The sequence below is a fragment of the Salvia hispanica genome, chromosome 3 (genome assembly GCF_023119035.1).
Source record: "Salvia hispanica cultivar TCC Black 2014 chromosome 3, UniMelb_Shisp_WGS_1.0, whole genome shotgun sequence".
Classification (NCBI taxonomy): domain Eukaryota; kingdom Viridiplantae; phylum Streptophyta; class Magnoliopsida; order Lamiales; family Lamiaceae; genus Salvia; species Salvia hispanica.
In genome coordinates, this window is record NC_062967.1 from 6,394,523 (window position 1) to 6,416,705 (window position 22,183).

The window sequence follows — 22,183 nt, forward strand, 5'->3', positions numbered from 1 at the left end:
TGCATATAGAAATATTTGGTAGTTTGATGCGGAGATTATACATCTGAGAATTATTTTTGGAAGAGTGAGTCATTAGATTTTTGTCCGATCATGCACAGTTTCTTCTTTTTAAGAGGATCAATAGTGGTACCTCAACTACCTCGTAAGATCACACACAATCGACCTAGGGCGTTCTACACTCGTATGGCGTGCTTATTGACACACTTGCTCAGTGCCATGCCTGATAGACATGGCATGGCGCAGCTCACCCAACTCGTTCCACATGTCTTCAGCCCGATGCCCAAGCACATCATCCCCTCTCCTTCTTGTCCACCTTCATATCCGACTGAGTCGCTCAGGATGAGGACATGTTTGCATATCACACACATCTTAGGTTATTTTATTAGTAGTTAGAAGAGAAATACTTATACTAGTAAAATTTAATCTGTAATTAGTGTTGGATATTAATTAGCATGGTGTGCGCTCTTGCAAAATAGTGAGTTGTAGTACTATATAAGTTGGTTCCAAACATACTGAAAATAGAAACAAACACGGTGAATAGATTTATTAGCCTTGTTTTATCATTCTACTAATAGTGCTGGGTCCATGCACGTGTGCCTCCATTGTTATTACCACACATTCAAATAATACTTTTTGTTGTTTCTTCTACAGACAATATTAGAAGGTCAGGCGACTATTACTATCAAGATTCCTTACTTTTTTTATTTATTAATTATTGCATTTTATTTGTTTTAATATTATTTTAACTATATCAAAATATCACAATTCATGCATAAAAAGGATGTACCTTTAAATTGTTTCGAATTCATACAAAATCTTTTTCCGTTCAATCCATGCATGCTCCCACACCTCTCTCTCCTAACACTTTCTCCAAATACTATACTCCCTCGTCTATAGCTGAGCCATATTCTTTTTTGAAATGTCACTTTATAGCTGAGTCATTTCTTTTGTCACAAATACCACAATTTTCTTAAATCTCGTGTCTAAAAGAAATGTTTCTAGTACAGATCTTTTGTAACAAATACCACAATTTTCTTAAATATCGTATCTAAAAGAAATGTTTCAGGTACATAGAAAATAGTAAAATGATAGTAGAACAACTAGACACACACAAATAGAAGAACCAAGCATCCATCCTCCCTATATATACTTCTATAAACCTACACTTGTTCCCATGTAAAGTTGCATACCTTTTCTTTCCATTCAATCCTCCTCTTCTCATTCTCCGCCAAGAATAAAAAAAATTAAATACATAGGAATATGACCATCCCTTGCATGATCAAGAACCAAACCTCCACCTCCCACAACAAAAAACACAAAAACAATTTAACCTTGGACGATCTAGTCTCTCCACATCAATCCCACATACCACCGCAGTTCATATGGCCGGACGACGAGAAGCCCTCGCCCAACCCACCGCAGCTCCACGCACCGGTGGTCGACATAGGCGGCTTCCTGGCCGGTGACTCTGCCGCTTCTGTGGAAGCGGCAGAGCTAATTGGCCAGGCATGCACGAAGCACGGCTTCTTCCTAGTGGTGAACCATGGTGTGGACGCGGGGCTCATCGCGGACGCCCACGGTTTCATGGGCGAGTTCTTCGAGCGGCCGTTTGAAGAGAAGATTAGGGCTGAGAGGAAGAGGGGTGAGCACTGTGGCTATGCGAGTAGCTTCATTGGGAGATTCTCTTCGAAGCTGCCATGGAAGGAGACTCTCTCGTTTGAGTATTCTTCTTCTCAAAAGGGCTCTTCGACTAGTGTTGAACACTACTTTCGCACCACTGTGGGTCAAGATTTTGCACACTTGGGGTATGGCAATCATGTTACTATTTGGTTTTACTTTTTCAACTACTTTAATTTTCTTCTATATTTCTATATTTATTATATGTGGCTTGTGACTTATTGACTTCATATCAAGATCATGAATTTGATGAAATTTGAAGAAAAAGAAAATGTAGAATTTAGAGGTTATGTTGGGCTAATGGTGACAATATGTTATAAAAAGTAGTACTCCTATTATATAGAAATAGAATAGTTGTATAGACAAAAGTCATCGGCTCTAATTTGATTTGACAATCTAATCAACTGTACAAGGTGGTCACAAATGAAATACCACCTCTACAATTAATAACTCCATCCCCCGACAATAAAGCACGAAAGAGAATAAAGTATGAAAAAATGACATATTCAACTATGTGCAGGAGTATTTATCAAGAGTATTGTCGTGCGATGAGCGCACTCTCGATGGGGATCATGGAACTCCTAGCCGTTAGCCTAGGTGTGCCGCGTGCTCACTTCAAGGAGTTCTTCAACGACAACGAATCAATAATGAGACTAAACTATTACCCGCCGTGTCAGAAGCCGGACCTAACCCTAGGAACGGGGCCGCACTGCGATCCGACTTCGCTGACCATCCTTCACCAAGACAACGTCGATGGGCTCCAAGTGTTTGTTGACGATGAATGGCGAGCCATCTCTCCCAACCCCAATGCCTTTGTGGTCAACATTGGTGACACATTCATGGTACTATATAAGTATAACAATCAAAATCAGATTATTATTTCTTTTGTGGAAATAAACTATATATATATATATATTGATAATAATTTCTTGTTATTGTTGTTATTAGGCACTATCAAATGGGAGATACAAGAGCTGTTTGCACAGGGCAGTGGTGAACAGCAAGTGTCCTAGGAAATCTCTTGCATTCTTTCTATGTCCGAAAATGGATAAGATTGTGAAGCCTCCATCTGAATTAGTGGACTCTGATAATCCAAGAGTATATCCAGATTTCACATGGCCAACCCTACTTGAATTCACTCAAAAACATTATAGGGCTGACATGAACACCCTCCAATCTTTCTCCAACTGGCTTCAGAATCAATATCAAAATAGTTAGTTGCAGTTGTTCAATTTGTTGCAAGATTGTGTACTTTCCTGAAAATTGGTGTTTGGAAATATGGTAGGTGCTCTAGAAATCAAGCACACTGTGCAATAAATTATCTCTGCATTATCTATCATCTGGAGGAAATTTTGTAAGCTACAAGTATAATAAGTAATTTGTAGCAACATTTTGTTCATGACTTGGCAAGGAACAAAATATTATGGACTCGAAGTTGTGTTGTGCTATACTTAACAGCCTGCTGATGTGGCGTCTGACTCAACATTTAACTAACTAACTAACTAACTAACCTGATGACGTGGTGTCTGACTCAGCGTCCAATTACGGAAAGAAAAAACGCTTCAGAAAAGCGCTTCACTCAAAATTTAAACAATTACAATAGCGCAACTGTATCTAATTTCTATTTCTACCGATTTTTTGTTTGATTTCAAGAATTTTGTGCTTGATATATTTTTTCCTTCAATTTGTGCATAGCTCCATTTGGTAGGAGTTGCAATTTAGCTGATTGGATCGAGATGCCAATCTTCGACAGGCTCCCCATTTCAAAAGATGAATCGGTGATGTAAAATCGTGTCAATTGGGCGCTGGATTGAATTTTGTGTGATCATTTCATATGCGCAGGTAGCTTTCTTTGGCCAAAAAGTTTTAGTTCTTTAGAAAAGTGTGTTAATTTGGAAAAATCGGGGGAGAAATTGTTTGGTGGTTTGATAGCGCTCGCTTGATTGGGGGTTTGAATCAATGTGCTTTTTAAACTTCTTATTTGATTTCAAATTGTATGTTAATTCAATCTTTAGTGGGTGATGATTTATGAGTTTCCGAGTTTGGGCGATATGCTGTTTCTAAATAAAATCTGGATTCTGTTATGGCTTTGGCATTTGGGACTCCACTGTCATCATATTTCCATGTTTCCTACTAGTACTATTCAATTGTAGTTTCTAGATTTAATTGAAGATATGTAATATTAGAAGCATTTACCCTTTAGTTTAGCATGTAAGATTTCACTTCTTCTTGTATCTAGCTAATCCTGCTAGAGAAGTGTATTAACCGTAGAAATGCTCTGCTTTCCCGTACTGTTGGCCCCATCGTTAATGTGTACTACTCCTATGTTGTTATAAGAGATGTTATTACTTTGCATCATAATGATGATATAAGAGGCGTAAATGGAAACTTCATTGATAATTTGGATGGATGCTTTTGCACATGTTGAGACAATAAACATGATCTTCATGTAATTGGACACACCTGTAGCTTTTTATTGTTCATGTTGTCTGATATCTATGTAACTTGACTTTGTAGTTCAGTTTAGGGAGAAGATTGCAACCTGATGACATATTGATGAAGCCTATAAAGGTAAAAGGTCCGCCCTAATGAATGTATGACCTCTTGATATTTATTGCTAAAAAAAAGTACAGTAATCTCACCATTCGGATCAATGGTTGTGTTTAAAATTAAAAGTAAAGGTTATACAGATATGATATAAATGAAACAATTAGAAAATTCAGTTATCTCACATTAGCTATGAGCCTGCAGCTTAGAACAATATATTAGACGTCTCCTATTTTTGAATTTGACTTATTGATATTTGCTTCTCTTGCTCATCAATGTTTCCAAACTCTTAACTTGCTTTCATTTATATATTTTCTGTATAACCATTAGTTTAGTTTTATACATGCTCATTGATCCAAATGGTGAGATTACTAAATTTTCTTTAGCAATAAACGTCAAGAGGTCATGCCTTCGTTACAATAGACCTTTCCCTTGATAGACATTATCAATTTCTTAGTCTTTCCTATTTTCTCTTGTTGTGTGCTGGCTACTGGCCCCAATTAGACAAATCTTGGATTGTTAAGATAGTGGAAGGCATGTGGGGAGAGGTGGGTAGTACGCTGATTTAATTGTCCTGACATGTGGGGAAATTCGGAGGATGAGTATCCATTTGTGCATTTTCTATCCTTTAAATTCCTCATTTCCTTTCTCTCCTTATACATAAACAAGAATTTCACCCTTTCTTATTTCTCATTTTCACTCCATTGAGAGAAAATATTGTCATTTTCTGTCAATGGAGTGAAAATGAGGGATAAGAGGGGCGTTACCCCTTTATGGCTTTTTTTTTTATAGATAAGTAGGTTTTCTTCTCTCATTTTCCCATGATAAGTTTACAACCAAAGTGAACGAACCCCTAGTAGTTAAAACTATATGTTTCTTATGGTTTTATCTAGTGATGAGGAGCCAATTGCCTTCAAGAAGATGCATGGTTTTTCCTCAATCGATGGCTTTGTGGAGATAAACGAAAAATTGGCAGACATGTTAAAATTCGTGGCGAACGAGCCCTCTGTGGGGCTTTATTATATCCAGCACCACACTCAGAATGTAACTCCCAACGTTCTCGATCTCAAGAACAAAGTCTCTGAAAAATCACGCGAGACAGCTTTGCATACAGAAGATCTCGACGATTCCATGACAATGTTGAAGTCGATGAAGGAATGTGGTATTCCAGTTGCAGATGAAATGCTTAGAGATATAAGAAAATCCCTTTCCATCATATCGGCCAAGCAGCCAAAAAGAGGGCTAATGTATAGCTCCAACACCGGCTTTCTTGCAAGAACAAGCTCCTGGTCTCCAGCCTCGTGGGGTCGTATTCCGCAGCAGGATGGCAGCAGGAGCCCTGGTTACCTGTCCAGTGCTTTTAAGTCGGTGACACGACGAGCTCAGAGATTCAACCGGTCACAGTCGGGCTTTGATGAAGCATTTGAGTCCAAGAACAGGAAGCGTCCTTCGAATATTGGTCCTGCAGTCGCCACCACATCAGGTAGTAGGCCTTCTGGAATGGTAGCAGAGAAAGAGACTTTGGATTCACCGTCGTCGGATGAGAATGGCAGGGAACTGCAAGAAGAGTCGCAGCTGAGTAAGAGCCTGTCTCATCAGCATTTTCTGTCGTTGTATGAGAACTACGACGAGTTCAAGGCCGATCGGGAAGCGAAACTAGAAGAATGGTTGGGAGGGGCAGGTGGTGCTGAGGATCAAAGAAGGGGAAAGAATTTGGATAGATAAGGTTTAGTTTTAGTTAAGCAGCAGGAGTTGGTCCCATGACCACCATTTTTTTAAAATCGTGTTCTTGTTTTTCTTATGAGATTGAAACTTTGAGTTAATACTATAATGCACATTTTCTGGTTGATAAATAATTATGTGAATCTGATAATGTCTAGTTATTTAATTTCAGTCCTAAATTATATTGAGCACAATACTAACCAAATACTAAAATATACTCCTACCAATGTTGGAAATACTAGCTTTAGTGAAACATTTCTTATTGAATTTACATGCATTTCTCCCCCCTCTCTCCTTAAGATGATCAACATATCACCAAATGAATTATAGTAGAAATAGCTTAGATTAGTGACACAAAGCATATATAAGTTTAATCTCTGCAACAAATTGATATATGATGATATTAATATTTTGAGATTACGTTACCCTTATTTTTACTCAAAGGACCAAATATTGTAGATGTTGACTTTGATTTCCATTTATTATTGTAGTAGAATTTAGAAATTTTATTTTAGCAACAAAATTTGAAATAAAAAAACAAAAAAACAAAAATAGTACACGCTGGTACAACACCACAATGCATCGACGCGAGGTATAGACGTCTATACCCCTACTCTCGCAAATCGATTCAATCAACATTTTCCAGCTCACTCGTTTTCAGTAATCAAAATTATTGAAAAAACTCAGAATTAAATGTCCGAAATCATTTATTTGCAGAAATTAAATCAATTATCTGATTTTTTTCTTCAAGCCATAATTTGACAGATCCAGTAAACATGTTTTCCCTTCTATGATTGCGTGTGTGTGAGTGTATACACACACCGCCAAGTTGTATCTAACTTCTAATTCTCCCGATATTTGTTTAATTTCAACAATTTGGAATATGATATTCTGTTTCCTTCAATTTTGTGCATAATTCTGCTTTGTAGGAGTTGTAATTCAGCTGATTGGATTGAGATGTCAATCTTCGACGGGCTCCCCATTCCGAAAGACAAATCGGTGAGTTTTTTTTTTTTTTTTTTTTTTTTTTTTTTTTTTTTTTTTTTTTTTTTTTTTTTTTTTTTTTTTTTCCGTGTGTACGTTTAGCTTATTTATGTGTGTTGAAGTATAGCGCAGCTGCCATTTCGTTAATGCTTTTCTTAGTGATGTAAAATTTGCATCAATTGAGCGCTGGATTGATTTTTTATGAACATTTCATATGCGCAGGTAGCCTTTTTCGGTCAAAATGCTTTTAGTTCTTTAGACAAGTGGATTAATTTGGAAAAAATGGTGGAAAATGTTTGGTAGTTTGATAGCGCTCTCTTGATTGAGGATTTTGATCAATGTGCTTTTTTTAGGTTCTAATTTTATTTCAAATGTTTGTTTTACTTTGATCTTTAGTGAGTCTTTGTAGTGGTGATTTATGATTTTCCGAGTTTGGACCATATACCGTCTCTAAATAAAAACTTGATTCTTTTATGGCTAAAGTAGTTGGGACCCCGCTGTTAATTTCCATGTTCAATGTTTCCCTGAACTACTGAGGGATATTTCCCATTTATATTGCAAAATCAGAACTCCATATGCTTTGTGTTGACACTACTATCCATTCCAGTCTTAGATAGCAGAATGACCCTACCCAAAATTCTAAGTTTGCTTGTCCCCTTTTTTCCCTAAGTTCCTACTCTTTGGAGTTTCTCTCTCTATGTTTTTGTCATTTTGGACATCTCGTGCTGTATTGATGAAGCATCAGCTTTACAAAATTAAGTTTGGGTTGCTGAAAGTCATGTTTATTATTGTGCCGTGGTATTCACAGTTTTTAAAGGAAGAACTTTCGAGAATAGATGAAAGTTGGGCAGCAGCGCGCTTTGATTCGTTACCTCATGTTGTGCACATTTTAACATCCAAAGATGGTGAAGGGGAAGTGAAGGTCTTAAAGGAGCAAAGTGATATCATTGAAGAAGTTGTTGATGAAGTTGTTCATGCATATCATGGCGGCTTCAACAAAGCAATTCAAAATTATTCCCAGGTTTGTCTACAGTTATTATTTCGGGTTTCATTCCTGCCTATTACTTTCCATCTACGTTTTTAATAGCTTGGTAGAGCTTGTTTTATGCACTTTCCATCTATATTTTTTATTTTTTATTTGATTTTATTTTGTTAACTAATTAATTAATTATTTACTTTTTGGTGGCATGTTATGGGGTAATCTTGCTAACTTGATTTTCATTTATACTTCTTTTATGGATGCATAAATACCTTAATAGGCCAAAAAAGGTCAGAGAGAATATTGTGAAATAGGATCTATGAAGCAATCTTTGAGTGTCGTATAGTGTAAGGAAGCTTAGATCATATAGCCTATTTGTGTATACGATGATGTTCTTTTTATGTTGTAAGTATTACTTCTGTTGACTTAAAGTATGTAAAACTGTATGATCTTTTTTCTTGTTCTTAATCCCCACCTGAAATAAAAAAAAAAAAAGAAAAAAAGAAAAAGTGTATGAAAAGCTGTAGGACATATTGCTATAAGGGATCTTTTACAAGATCAGTTTGATTTACTCTTATTCCATTACAAAAGGAGTATCAAAATTTCATGCAAAAGAAATTTATGTAAGAAATGCAGTCTGCTTTTATGGAACTTAATGTAGCTGCTAACACTATCGAATTTGAGGCGCTGCATCCTTCTTTCCGTCTTTCTCTCTTTTGTCTTCTCTCTTCGGTGGCATTACTGCCCATGGTTAGCCATATACTAGTTTTATAGGTATGCCTAAAGTTTATAATGTAAATATCTACGTCCTTCAGATTTTGCGGTTGTTCAGTGAATCTGCTGAAAGCCTTGGGGAGTTGAAGGTTGATTTAGCCCAGGCAAAGAAACTTCTTGGCGCCCATAATAAACAATTGCATCAGTTGTGGTACCGGTCAGTTACTTTGCGACACATAATCTCGTTATTAGATCAAGTTGAAGGCATAGCCAAGGTCAGTCTGTTCCGTTGAAAGATCTTGTTTCATTCAGAAACACAAAAGATTTTCTTTTTTCAATATGTTTTTTCATGTTATAATTTTGTCATGGATTTTTATAAATATTGCCAGTAGCTTTCTATGTTAGTTATATTTTTTTTTTCTGCATTCAAGCAACACATATAACTCAGTCATTTGTGCTTTTAATGTTATTTCTGCAAACATATAGGTCCCAGCTCGTATTGAAAAGCTTATTGCTGAAAAGCAGTTTTATGCGGCAGTACAGTTACATGTCCAGTCAAGTTTAATGCTTGAGAGAGAGGGCCTCCAAGCGGTTGGTTTTTTGTTCTATTTTTTATGCAACTTTTGTTAGTTTCTTTTTGAGTTTTTTTCTCCCATGAGTATTCTGCTTGAACTCAACAATCATCCCAAGAAATCATACTCCCTCTGTCCCACAAGAATATGCACTCTTTCCTTTTTAGTCCGTCCACAAGAATGTTATGCACTTCTACATTTGGAAATTCTTTTCTCTCTAATGAGGTGAGACCCATTCTCCACTTACAATATTTTAATTACTTTTTTTTTTCTACTTCTCTCTTACTTTACCAATTGTGCATTAAACCTCGTGCCCAACCAAAAGTGCATATTCTTGTGGGACGGATGGAGTAATGAATTTGAAAGAAATTGTGTTGAGAAGTAATTATTCGATATGGATCTTGTCAAGTTGATACATCCTACCCCATTATAACAGGCTTACTGAAGTAATCCTACTTGTTATTTGTTGAGCCTTTTATTGTTTGATATTGGTTTATACTCCACCCGTCCTAAAAAAATAGACAAACTTGTAAATGACATGGGTTTTAATGTGTAATTAGTAAAGTAAGAGAGAGATGAGAAAAAGTAAAGAGAAAGAGCGAAAATGTAGTAAAAGTAGTGTTAGTGGATTGTGGGGTCCACATTATTAGTGGTGTGTTTAAAAACTTTCTATATTTAGACTTGGTCTAATTATAAGGGACGGCCCAAAATGGTAAAACTAGTCTATTTTTTGAGGATGGAGGGAGTATAAGATTTCGTGTATTCATGGTTCCTTTTTCTATCCTGTATCTGATTTAGATTTGTAGCTTATGACTTATTATTTATGCTAAACATTTACATTTCTGGATAAAAAATGTGAGTTTGTTAAATAATTTTTAGTTTGCTTAGTTTGGTCCAAATCCAATTTTCGCAGTCACTAGTATCTATTACAGACCATTCATCCTTCAAATATATATTCTGTTTAAGCTAAGTAATGGAAACAGATGAGCCTTTACCAGTTGATTAATTTGTCCTAACTTTTTTTAACCAGATACATCCTCACACCTTTTTCACACATTACTTCAGGTCCCCAGAAGTTGACAGTTCTGTTTCAATTTAGCCCCAAAAAGCTTATTTTCTCCTAACTGTTTTGTTAACAAGTACAATTTTACTCCCTCCATACCATTCACGATGGCCACATTCTTCTTGAATGGCAAGGGATTTTAGGTGGAGTAATTGAGTGTGATAAAAGTAGAGTGAAAAAGGTGATTTTTAATAAAGAGAGAGGGTAGACAAATTTATTTCCATATATAGAAAGTGGACATCTTGAGTGGGACAAACTAAAAAGGAAAGATGAACATCTTGAATGTGACAGAGGGAGTATTATTTTTTTGGCGAACACCACAATTTGTTCTCCAGTTCCAAAATTTCAACTTCTGGTTCAAGTTGAAAGCAATAGGCAGTATCTCTAATCAGGCAGTCTCTGATAGCTGATGATCTACTTGGGTTAGGTGGGTGCTCTTCAAGATGTACGGTCAGAATTGACAAAACTGCGGGGAGCCTTTTTCTATAAAGTTTTGGAAGACCTACATTCTCATCTCTACAATAAGGGTGAATACAGGTAATTCTCAATCTTCTTCATAGATTACAAACCTCTAGACATGCAAAGTCTTTCTTGTGCTTGGTTTACTTACTATGCTAATATGCTTGCAAAAGTTAAGAGTGGTAGCTGATGAAATATTGCATCACATGTTTAAGGAGCCTTTCCTCTGAGAACGTATCACTTAAGCCTTTGAAGCATATCATATATGATGCGTGGCCAGAATCGTTTTGAGGATTGTGGTTCTGGTTAACTTTATGTGCTTCACAACTTGAGGGAGTTTGCATTTTATTTTGTTGCATTTTTTCGTTTTGCTTCTGAACCTGGAATGCAAGCTTTGTTTTAAAAAGTTTACTTTTCTTTTTGGTATATGGTTGGGTTATCTTATTTTTAATTCCACCTTTCCTTGTGGCAGCTCAGATGTCTCAAGTATGCTTGAAAGTGATGATGCAATTCCAACTGCTACAGCTGTGACGTCCTCCATGAATTATTCACACTCTCTCTCGCGAAGAACCAGGAAAGGAGATGGTGATGGAGTGTATAGGCCCAGTTCAGTTGATGGGGGGTGAGATGTCTTATTTCTATTACATTATTTAGTTTGTGCCCTGGAATTCAGTTTGATTTCTCTTTCAAATTGGATGAAGTGGTAAAATAATTCTCTTTTCAAATGAATCAAATTTAGTTTTTTTTTTTGGTAAGAAATGAGCTTTTTTAGATACTAGTACTAAATTTGCATGTTGCATCAAGTTAGAATTTTTCTTCTGATAATAAAAAAATTTATCAGCTAAGGCGATGTGAGTCCTAATCCCCTTAGGAGTTAAAATTTTATATTCGTTCATTTCTCTCATTGATTGATTTTCTGTGCTTGTTGACTTTATGTTCTTGTTCATCATTCTCAGTTGTCACATAAAATCAATGAAGAAGCACATAACAGATTATTTGCGTACATTAGATTTCACTAGATGAGTATTCATCGAGCAGGAACCATACAATCCTCTTTCTTGCCTTGATGAAGTTCCAAACTAAAAAGTTTATGTGTAAGATGTCATTGGATGTTTGTAAGACTCACTCTTTTCTCTGTGTTCAATGCCATACCTCCAATTCCTATTGGACGATGCATCTTTTTATTACTATATCCAAGTAATTCTAGTTTGTGATCCTGAATTGAATTTGCAGAAGTCATATATCATAATTTATTCAATAATTAGACCTTCTGAGCTTTTTGTCTCTTTCTTTCTGTGTGTTAGTTCATCATTTGATGGCCACAATGAGGATGGCACCTTGGATATGCATGATGATGCTGCACCTAATGGGTATACTCCTACAATGAAGGCTAACGGTGGTGATGCAAGAATGTTCTCTCGTCATATTCCAGTGTGGCTATCAGATTCTACTCCTGATGAATTTGTCGTATGCTTCTACTCATACAGTAGAATTGTTCTTGAACTTAATTTGATTCTTTGCACCTATAAGCTCAATTGCATATGACATTTGATGCAGGAAGCGATGCGAAAGAGTGATGCTCCTGAGCATGTGAAATATTTGCAGACTATGGTTGAGTGTCTTTCCATGCTTGGAAAAGTTTCCGCAGCTGGTGCTATTATATGGTATGCTATCAAGTTTGGCTCCCATAGGATTGGATATACTCTTGTCTTAATAGACTTGAAACTTCAGGCTTCAGCATAGTTCTGGATGTTATTCAGGGTACTGTAGTAAACAGTCAAAATTTACACATATTTTCTCCAGAAGAAAATAAGAAGTTTTATATGCAACCTTCTCCCTGTATGTGGGAGTTCATGCCCTTCTACTATGCTAATTATTCATGATGCAGTTACACTTTTGAGACATGACCTGCAAAAGGAAGCAGTAGCTTAAGATAGATTTTTATCAATATGAATCAATGTAATATATTACTCCCTCCGTTCCATAGGAACGGAGGCGTTTCTTTTCGGCACGGTGATTAAGAAAAATTGTGTTAGGTGAGTTAAGTAAAGGGAGAGTGAAGTGGAAAATGAAAAAGGTAGAGAGATGAAGAGAGAAAAAAGTAAGAGAGAGTAAAGTAGGTGTGGAAAAATATGTTGACTTTTACTAAAAAGGGAAATAACTCTATTACTATGGAACGTACCAAAATGGCAAAATGACTCTATTACTATGGAACGGAGGGAGTACTAGTGTACTACTCAGTATCAATCATTTTCATATCCAAAAGGATTACTAAGTATCAATCATTCTCATATCAATTTCACTTTTTGTTTGAGCAGTACTCTTTGTCAGCTTTACTTATTTTCTGCTCTATTCTCATGTTTCCATGGTCATAGCCAACGGTTACGTTCTACAATCCATGATATCATTACTGCCAAGATCAAAGCACAGGCAGGACGTGCCAGTGGGCCAAGGCCTGGTCTCGGCCACACTGCCTTGCCTACAGTCGTAGGTCTACACTATCTAAAGGACCAGCTGGAACACCACTTAGCAAAACACAAACGTCAAAATGGGGTATCACCAACTGGAGCTTTAGCTGTGAGCCCTGTCTCTCATGTAATGTCTCCTTCTGGAACAGCCCAAATTTCAGCAAGGGACCTACTTGATTCTGTACTGGACACAGTTGTTCGGATATTCGGTATGTTATTGCTATAAATTTTTTTTGAAAATTATATAAATTCTGCACTCTGTTATCTCCATATTCTTGATAGTGGAAGAATTATTCAGAAAATCATGTTATTGTTGGAGAGTTGCTCGAGTCAAAATCTTCACAGCAACTTAATATGAACACACCAAAGACAATGACTGCTGATGTCAGTTGGAGTAATGACTCTGATGCTTCTAATGATACTGGCGGCTTCAGTATTGGTTTTTCCTTGAATGTTCTACAGGTCGCTTAATGGTCCCTTTTTGCATTTCAATCTCACACTATTCAAAAAGTTGTGATGTTTTCATTAATATATTCTCATATAATTGTAGAGTGAGTGCCAGCAACTTATATGTGAGATCCTACGAGCAACCCCTGAAGCTACATCTGCAGATGCTGCTGTGCAAACAGCTAGACTTGCCAGCAAAAACCCTTCTAAAGACAAGAGGCAAGGACATGCCATGTTCCTTCATTTCTGTGCATCTTACATATTGCTCATGTGCTTAGTATCATTTTTCCTGTCCTTGTACTTTTGGTTTCATGTCAACTACATTCTCTACGTGATTTACGCTGATGCTTTGGTGTTATTTTCTTTGTTTCCACAATGCGCTCATTTTCATCTCCCGATAATGTGCATATATTTTGCATCTGATGCTGTGACTGATTTGGATGGTGATGTTGGAATTCTGCTTTTACCATATATATTCCCTGCTGCTGGCACGAAAAGTTTGGTGACGTTGATTAGTGTTGTGAAGGGTTATGGATGAAGGATATTGGTATCTGATAATGAACTTAGAATGGCTCTTCCGCAGATTCTATTTGACAATTAAATGTACTTTGGTTGGGAAGACATTATCACACTGGAACTGGAATGATAGCCTTCCATGCATCATTAAGATGATATACATCAGCCATTGATAACTATTTGAATTCATCATACATTCAAACTCTGATTAACTGTCTATAACATAAGGTAATCGCCCCATCTTCTGCCAATTTGTTTACAGGGATGGATCAGATGATGGACTTACTTTTGCATTCCGGTTCACTGATGCTAGTACCTCCGCTGCTAACCAGGGTAAGAGGAATATGTTCTGATGCAGTTGTTTCTATTTTGACTTTTTTCATGCATGCCACTCAAGACTTTTTTTATCATACCTCACCCCTGGTAGCAGAAAGTGGTGCTTTATTGATTACCCATAGGATGTCAGATTTGGCATAACCTTTTGATGGCTTGATAAGATGAAATATCAGTTGGAAGTTTATCATGATCTGCATATAAAGTAGTAATATAAATACATGTTCTCTCATTAACAATATTAATCATTTTGTCGAAGAAAATAAAGTAACCAGCAGTGAATCTTCCTAAAGAACCTAGTTTTATATGAACTTTTTTTCCTCCTGATTTAAATATTGTGTTGTTGGATCATTATCAGTTTCTGAAATTTATCCCCAGACCTCCAAAAGAAAGGGGTTAGTTGCATTTTGAATCACCATGTTTTCCCAAATTTGCTGATTCAACACAGTTTTTTAAAATTGCAATGTTAACAAGTAACAACGCACATTATTGCCTGTAATTTTAGGCCTTGGGCATGATTGCAGTGGCTGGTTGTTGACTTATTTATATTAAATGACATCTGTCTTGGGGCCTTTGATCCTTGCAATTATTTATGCTTGATTATATTTCCAAGGATGGAGAAGACCAAATGTCGTGCAAGAAGGTTATGGGACTGGAGCCGTGCTACCAGAGCAAGGGATATACTTAGCAGCATCAGTATACAGGCCAGTAGTTCAGGTATGGGTAGAGTGCAGCCAAAGGAAAAAGTAAATTGAATGCTCGTCTGTTCTCTAGGGTCTCATGGCTAAAATGCATTATTTAATTTTCTTTTTCTGCAGTTCACAGACAAAGTTACATCAATGCTTCCTCAAAAGTTCTCTCAACTTGGGTGAGCTCATTCAACTGCAATTTCTAAACCGACAGCGTATGGCATACAGTAATGTATATAATTGCTTAAAATAATTTGAACTTAGAAATGACCCCTTGACATGTATAAGCCTCAAATATACTCTTGATACCTTCCAGATTTCATTGACATGCCGTTGATCAGCTCGTATGAACTTATTTATAAGATGAAGTGAAATTATAAAAAATCTGAGGACATGTTGTATTGAGTAAAAATCAGGGATTTTCTGTATTTGTTGGCAGACCTTGGAGGTCTTAGATTTTCTGTTCCCACAAAAACAGTTATGTTTGTCAGGAGATCTTTGATATCTCTACCTATCGGTTTGCTTAGCGAACCATTCTTTGGTACTTACGATTGAGATTATCATGGGATAGCTGCTAGTCGTTGAGCAAACTGATATATACAATTAGTCACAATATGATTATGGCTTTTTTAGGGGAATGATTAGGACATGGTGATGTAGTTGAATGAAAATCATGAGAAGAAAGTCTAGTTCTGGACTCCCAAAAAGTAACAGCTTCAAGGTGGCATTCCTCCCACAAGAAAGATAAAGTACAACATAACTGGTGATACTTTCATTTGTACATAAGTGGAATGATTTATGATTTAGTACTTTAGCTTTTCATCTGAAACAGCATAGGTTGATCGGAATAACACAGTTTCTTCTTCTTGATATTCAGTTGAGACACCGCTCTTATAAAAATGATGAGATTTCTTGAAATTTTATTTCCCACCATTGGTTTGTCCTCTTCTAAGAAACATTTTTCCCATCAATTGTTTCCTGTAACCTTTTCCTTTATTGAATTCCACTATCTATGTCATATATGATTCAGCACAAGTGAATTTTTTGGAAAGGTGTTTGTCTTTTCTGTTTCTGATCCTATTATTTCTATCCGTCTTTTCCTAATGCATCTTCGTGTTGACCATTTATCCACCGGTCAATGAAATTCTGCAGAAATGATGGATTGCTTGCCTTCACAGAGAACTTTGTGAAGGATCACTTTTTGCCAACTATGTTTGTGGATTATCGGAAAAGCGTACAGCAAGCCATATCAAGCAAGTCTAAGAACTATTGTTTTTTTCCTGGTTATTGATGAATGTGCTTAGTTTCATTATTTCCATACACCTTATGCTCATTTGTGTATTATGGATTGATGTGAATCGAGTTCCAGTATGATTTTATCCGTGTAGTAATATAATAGATCCAATATGCATTGTCTGTTAGTGGCTGCCTGCTAAGTGGCTGCATATGACTCTAGGGATTGTTCGACTCTAACTGAACAGCATTCAAGCTGTGGTAATGCAGCCTCACATTTTTTTAAAAAGTGAATAAGGATATGATAATATCTACGAAATTGGGTGTTGGATCTTCTTCCTGTTTGACTTGGTTTAAATATTTATTCTGGTGCATTTGCTATTTTTGCTAATCATGTACTGATAATTTCATTAGCATACCTTAAATTTACTAATTTTGGATTCCCTCTTGTATACAGGTCCAGCTGCATTCCGGCCACGAGCTAATGCAGCTGTGTCGTACACTCCATCAATTGGAAAGGGACGACCTGTTTTACAAGGATTGCTAGCTATAGATTGCTTAGCGAAAGAGGTATTCCTCACGTCGTCGTCCATAATTTAAGAAGAAAAATAAGTGATTATTTATTCTCAACCTTTACATGATTGATTTAGGTGCTTATGTGGGCTCAAGCTATGCCAAAGTTTGCTGGTGAGTTAATCAACTATGTGCAGACATTCTTGGAAAGAACCTATGAAAGATGCCGGACATCGTATATGGAGGTATGGCTTTCTGCAACTTTATCACACTTGAATTGTATGCTTCGTGAATCTGGGAGCCAATACTAGAAGAACTTGGATTATTCCTTAATACAAATTTAGGTCTAAAGTCCAAAACTGGTCATGTACATTTGCCCAAATTAACTGTTTTCCTACACAATAAATGTGATAGCTTTTGGTCCTAAACAATATGATGTGGTCCATATTTAACTTACTGTCAAAAATTGACAGTCAACATCGTTTTTACCGGAGTAGTAGGTTAAATTATGTTGTAATTAATATTTTAACATAATTAAATTTACGGTTCTCTCTTTTTTGTTCTGTTCTTTAGAGGATTGGAAAAGTTGTACTCTTTTTTTTCTCCTGCGATGTGCATATCAAACTCCCTTGTTTCTCTCTCCCACCAAGAATTCTTGCTCACCCATTAAATCTTTCTTCAATGGGTTACTCTTAAAATCCAATCTTGATATAGAAACTACGAGCCCCATATCAGTTCTCGACTCCAAAAACTCCCCCAATTTCCTAACCCATTAACCTGCGACACACATCTCCCGCCGCCATCACGACTTTGCCACAGCCAACAAATCCATCGGGTTTTCCCTAATCGACATGATTGCTGACAATTCGAGCGAAGGTGATTGCAGATTCTCGAAGCCGATTAATCGGCTGGCACTTTTCATATCGGTGCTGAAAGCCCAGATTCCTGAGGTTAGCAGCTCAATTTCGGCGGCACATGATCCAATCGCTGGACGATTTCCGGATCAAGACACAAAACTCGCTGTTTGTCGAGCCCCTTAGTTATTTAAAAGATGAGATTGAAAGATGTTATATTAACCTTTTCCTGGAAATTCTATATTTACCATTTGAAGTTCTATGACTTAGGAACGTCTTAATGATGGAAACTGGAAGGATATATTGGCATGATGTAGGTTTGTCAGAAAAGGGTTAACCTATAGTACTATGGAGGTTCATACTTCATGTTTGATCTTCTACAGGGTACAGCTCCTATTTGTTTTCACTTTAAAATACTAACCTCTTATTTGGTTGAAATATCAGGCCGTTCTTGAGAAGCAAAGTTACATGCTTATTGGGAGACATGACGTAGACAATCTCTTGCGACTTGATCCGGCAAGTGCATACTTGCCAAATTCAATAGATGATGGAACCTTAGAAACCAATAATTTGGATGCTGAATCAAATGGAGTAGAAATGGAACTAAGTGATATACTACTGAATCTGAGACCTATCAAGCAGGTATTCATGCCCTTATTGATATTGTGATGTATATGTAGGTAGAAGCCATTTTGACTCACAGCAAATCTTGGTGTTTGTACCTTATTTTCCATTTGGTTAATTTCTGCAGGAAAACCTAATACGCGAGGATAACAAACTTATCTTATTAGCTTCATTGAGTGATTCATTGGAATATGTCGCAGATTCAATTGAGAGGTAACTTTTTATATTTATTTCACTTGCGAGTTAACTATCAGATTTGTGATCCATTTGTTATTTGTTTCTCACTGTACATGTGCTTATACTTGCTTCATGTTCCATTGAATCATGGTCGATTTGGTTGATTCTTTTAGCTATCTTCGGTTAACTTATCACATCATGACGGAATCTTTGCTCAAGAAAGAGGCTGGAATGCCTTTTTTAGTTATGCATTTATGTATGTCATTTGTGGATATTGTTAGTTTTAACAAAACAAGACCTTCAAAATTTTAGTCATTGAAAAGATGTGTTTTTAACTAGATTTTTCTGGATTGTCAGTTAACATAACATGTCTGGATAAATGGTACCCGTGGTTATCTGTTATTTTAATATATGTTCCTAAAATATTTTAGAATGCTAAATGCACTTTCTGCATTGCGGTCCATGACCTAGTTTTCCATCGTAAAAAATTCTGGAATGTTTAGAAAGTATATGCAAAAGTGAAATGTGTCGGGAGAAACTGGGATGGATGGAATTAGCTTCCTGTGGATACTTCTGTATCTTTCTTTTTTATCATTTATTATTCTTCTCATATAGGCTAGGGAAATCATCTTCAAAAGCTTATAATCAAGTGGTAGAAAATGAACCCCATCATGCTAGAACAAGCAGTTTACCTCCAAAAGATCTTGAATCATTTGCTGAAGACTATAGGAAACTGGCTATTGATTGCCTTAAAGTTCTTCGAATAGAGATGCAGTTGGAGACAATTTTTCATTTGCAGGTACGTGACATTTCTGTTCCCTTACCAAAAAAGTTGATAAGGTGATGTATTTTTATAGTCCTTCATGAGGAAACTGTTCTTACAAAATACTCCCTCCGTCCCACAATAATTGTCACTCTTTTCCATTTTGGTCCGTCCCACAATAATTGTCACACTTTATTTTTACAACAAATGGTAAGTAGGTCCCACATTCCACTAACTCACTTCACTCACATTTTATTATAAAACCAATATAAAAAAGTGGGTCCCACATTCCACTAACTTTTCCAACCAACTTTTCTTTACATTTCTTAGAACCCGTGCCCACAATAAGAGTGACAGTTATTGTGGGACGGAGGGAGTAACTCTTTCTGCAAAATGTGAACCGATATAGGAAATGACAAAGAGGGAGTATTTGGATGACCAAGATGCAGAGGAGCCAGATGATTTTGTTATATCATTAACTTCCCAGGTGAGATCTCATCTTTAAGACACTAGGTTAAATATTGTTTCAAACATGCCATATCCAGTATGCAACTATGCATACCTAGAAACTTGGCAGTTTTGCTTCCTTATTTGTTGTCTATTCATAGGGAAATCATTGGTTTGGACTAACCTAGTGTTCCATTTCTTCATGTTCATCTCATTCGCCCTGCAGTTTCAATAACTGTAGAGAACATATATTTCTCTTATACATCATCCTCTTGTAAAGAAAGAATATAGTATAACTAAAGTCGCATAATTCCATACCTAAGCTATTTTGAGTTAATTGGCTTGTGTAACTTTCCTGGATTTTCGACAAGGTTGAGGTAGTAGCATTTATTATATATTTATGTCAAAAGAGTTGACCTTTTCTATAAATATTTTTTGGGACGGAGTTCTTTTATGGGGATTCTCTTGTCTTAGACATTGCACTATCTTCAGATGAGTTAGTGTATTGTTTTCAATATTTAGTTGCCGATGTCTGTGAGATATCCTTATTGGTCAATCACCGGAATGTTCAAGGACCTGCTTAAGATGAGCGGAGTTTGTTTATAAATTTAGACCTGTATAAATGTTCTGCTACCCTACCACCCAATCATAAAGTATCTTATTATGGACTTTAGCATACTATATTTTTCATCTGCCTAAGGAAAAAAAACACTACTAAGTTTATGGCCTTGTTCTTGATCATCATGTTTCAGATTATAATCTTAAAGGGATAGTCGTCAAAAGGAACTGGGTTACCTAACACTTGCTTTTGTATCTTTTCTTTTTTATCTTTTGTCACTTGATCTGTACATGGTTTGGGCTTCTGTTCATAAAAACTGTGAAATAAAACAGGCCTATTTGTCATGTGGCCTAATCTTGAAAAATAACCGTACACATATTGAAGTTTTAATTTATGCAACCCAGATAACACGTCGAGACGAGGAAATGACACCATTTGTTGCGGATGTGAAACGGAATTACATATTTGGTGGGATATGCCCTATTGCTGCCAATTGGTCTATAAAGGTTTGCTCATTATTAAAATTTGTACTGAGTATTGAAAAATTGCACAGAAAAAGACTGATCGTAATTATGCTTATGAGAAAAATCAATATTCCCACTTAGGCTTTGGCTGAGATGAAGTCTATCAACCTCTTTGGCGTTCAACAGATTTGCCGTAACTCAATTGCATTGGAACAGGTCAGTGTCTTCACTCTTCCTCTCTCTATTCCTCGTGCTCTTCCATTCGCTTCTAGGATCTCGTAAAAAAATGCTTCAGATGATTCTGAACTTGTAAGTCTCATAGTCTAGAATGTTAACAAGTCCTCAAGCAATGGGAAACAAAATTTCAATGTTAATCTGTCACTTGAATAGCTGTAATAGATTTTCAATAACAAATATCAGTGTCATAGTAAAGTGATATGCCTCAAGCTAGCATGCTTGTTTTGCCTTTTCACTTTCTATATTTTTGTGGTGGTTGGAGGCGGTGGTGTGGGGTTAATGGAAGAGAGATTATATTCGGTTCCAAGCACAGTACTTGGGTTAACATGAAAGGACAACTGATAATTTTTCTGAGCTTCATCAGGCTTTGGCTGCTGTCTCTTCAATTGATAGTGAAGTTGTGCAAATGAGATTAGATCGTGTTCGGACATACTACGAATTACTAAACATGCCCTTTGAGGTAAACTATCTGAAACCACTGCTTGCAATTTCTACCTTATATCTGTATCTACCTTCTTGACCCCAAACAATCATGTTTAGCCGACTATTTGTATTGTGTTTTCTTTAGGCATTGCTTGCATTTATTCAAGAGCACGTTGACCTTTTCTCAGCTGCAGAGTGAGTTATCTTTACAAGTTCGAAATTCATAGATCTCCAATTCTACTATCCATCATTTGTAACCAAACTTTTTGGCTGGCAGGTACATGAATCTTCTGAAAGTCTTTGTCCCGGGCAGGGAAATTCCCGAGGACGCTCATGATCGTCTAGCAGAGATTTTGCCTAGTTGAAAATTTGATTGCAAAATTTGTACACTGTTCTCACCTTGAGCAAGGAACTCGTAAAGTTTGTGGTTGCAGATGAAACTGATGCGAAGGAATATGGAGGGTCCCGACCTTTCTTTATCTGCATTGCTGGTTTCAAAAATTTCCAGCATGAATCAATATTTGCAAGCTCACATCTGCAGTTTTAGTATATATATTGGCAATTTTACGTATATTTTGTGAGTGATTCTTTCAGACAGACAAACATGAAATGATTTCTAGTCTTTGTTTCTTCTTATGTACATTCAATTTTGTATCATCGGATTTGTTTGGCAGCAAAGCAGATTTTATCTGAGTATATATGGAGTTAGCCCTGCTTAT

The 22,183-nt window shown here is 36.5% G+C and overlaps 3 protein-coding genes across 8 annotated transcripts; all 3 read left to right on the forward strand.

Annotated features, from left to right (window-relative positions):
- Positions 1 to 1,162: 1,162 nt before the first annotated feature.
- LOC125215301 (gibberellin 20 oxidase 1-D-like) lies at positions 1,163 to 3,127 on the forward strand. The gene is made up of 3 exons (XM_048116676.1): positions 1,163 to 1,805; positions 2,198 to 2,519; positions 2,626 to 3,127. Exons 1-3 carry the CDS (start codon positions 1,261 to 1,263, stop codon positions 2,893 to 2,895), a joined length of 1,137 nt encoding a protein of 378 aa, XP_047972633.1. The 5' UTR covers positions 1,163 to 1,260; the 3' UTR covers positions 2,896 to 3,127.
- A 165-nt stretch (positions 3,128 to 3,292) lies between these two features.
- On the forward strand, positions 3,293 to 6,077 carry LOC125212269. Of its 5 annotated transcripts, none has more exons than XM_048112382.1 (3): positions 3,293 to 3,519; positions 4,195 to 4,248; positions 5,118 to 6,077. In XM_048112382.1, the coding sequence occupies exon 3, from the start codon at positions 5,146 to 5,148 to the stop codon at positions 5,947 to 5,949; it is 804 nt and encodes a 267-aa protein (XP_047968339.1). In that variant the 5' UTR covers positions 3,293 to 3,519; positions 4,195 to 4,248; positions 5,118 to 5,145; the 3' UTR covers positions 5,950 to 6,077. The 5 variants fall into 5 exon arrangements, with proteins under 5 accessions (XP_047968339.1, XP_047968340.1, XP_047968335.1 ...); XM_048112383.1 differs by having other exon boundaries at positions 4,200 to 4,248; XM_048112378.1 differs by having other exon boundaries at positions 4,195 to 6,077.
- A 514-nt stretch (positions 6,078 to 6,591) lies between these two features.
- LOC125210974 (exocyst complex component SEC8-like) lies at positions 6,592 to 22,160 on the forward strand. Of its 2 annotated transcripts, none has more exons than XM_048110637.1 (27): positions 6,592 to 6,716; positions 6,876 to 6,945; positions 7,739 to 7,951; positions 8,725 to 8,898; positions 9,110 to 9,214; positions 10,686 to 10,795; positions 11,190 to 11,339; positions 12,022 to 12,184; positions 12,275 to 12,381; positions 13,093 to 13,394; positions 13,484 to 13,647; positions 13,736 to 13,851; positions 14,411 to 14,481; positions 15,095 to 15,198; positions 15,300 to 15,349; positions 16,323 to 16,423; positions 16,861 to 16,973; positions 17,054 to 17,161; positions 18,215 to 18,412; positions 18,522 to 18,607; positions 19,187 to 19,370; positions 19,744 to 19,821; positions 20,745 to 20,846; positions 20,946 to 21,020; positions 21,406 to 21,501; positions 21,610 to 21,659; positions 21,742 to 22,160. In XM_048110637.1, exons 2-27 carry the CDS (start codon positions 6,904 to 6,906, stop codon positions 21,827 to 21,829), a joined length of 3,150 nt encoding a protein of 1,049 aa, XP_047966594.1. In that variant the 5' UTR covers positions 6,592 to 6,716; positions 6,876 to 6,903; the 3' UTR covers positions 21,830 to 22,160. The 2 variants fall into 2 exon arrangements, with proteins under 2 accessions (XP_047966594.1, XP_047966593.1); XM_048110636.1 differs by having other exon boundaries at positions 6,604 to 6,750.
- The last annotated feature ends 23 nt before the right edge of the window (positions 22,161 to 22,183 follow it).

Excerpts from the sequence above, each read along its gene's own strand:
- LOC125215301 (XM_048116676.1), top strand. The coding sequence starts at position 1,261 with ATGACCATCCCTTGCATGATCAAGAACCAAACCTCCACCTCCCACAAC. Across the intron at positions 1,806-2,197 it reads CAAGATTTTGCACACTTGGG|GAGTATTTATCAAGAGTATT; the intron begins GTATGGCAATCA and ends AACTATGTGCAG. Across the intron at positions 2,520-2,625 it reads ACATTGGTGACACATTCATG|GCACTATCAAATGGGAGATA; the intron begins GTACTATATAAG and ends TGTTGTTATTAG.
- LOC125212269 (XM_048112378.1), top strand. The coding sequence starts at position 5,095 with ATGTTTCTTATGGTTTTATCTAGTGATGAGGAGCCAATTGCCTTCAAG.
- LOC125210974 (XM_048110636.1), top strand. Across the intron at positions 13,852-14,410 it reads AACCCTTCTAAAGACAAGAG|GGATGGATCAGATGATGGAC; the intron begins GCAAGGACATGC and ends ATTTGTTTACAG. Across the intron at positions 14,482-15,094 it reads TACCTCCGCTGCTAACCAGG|GATGGAGAAGACCAAATGTC; the intron begins GTAAGAGGAATA and ends TATATTTCCAAG.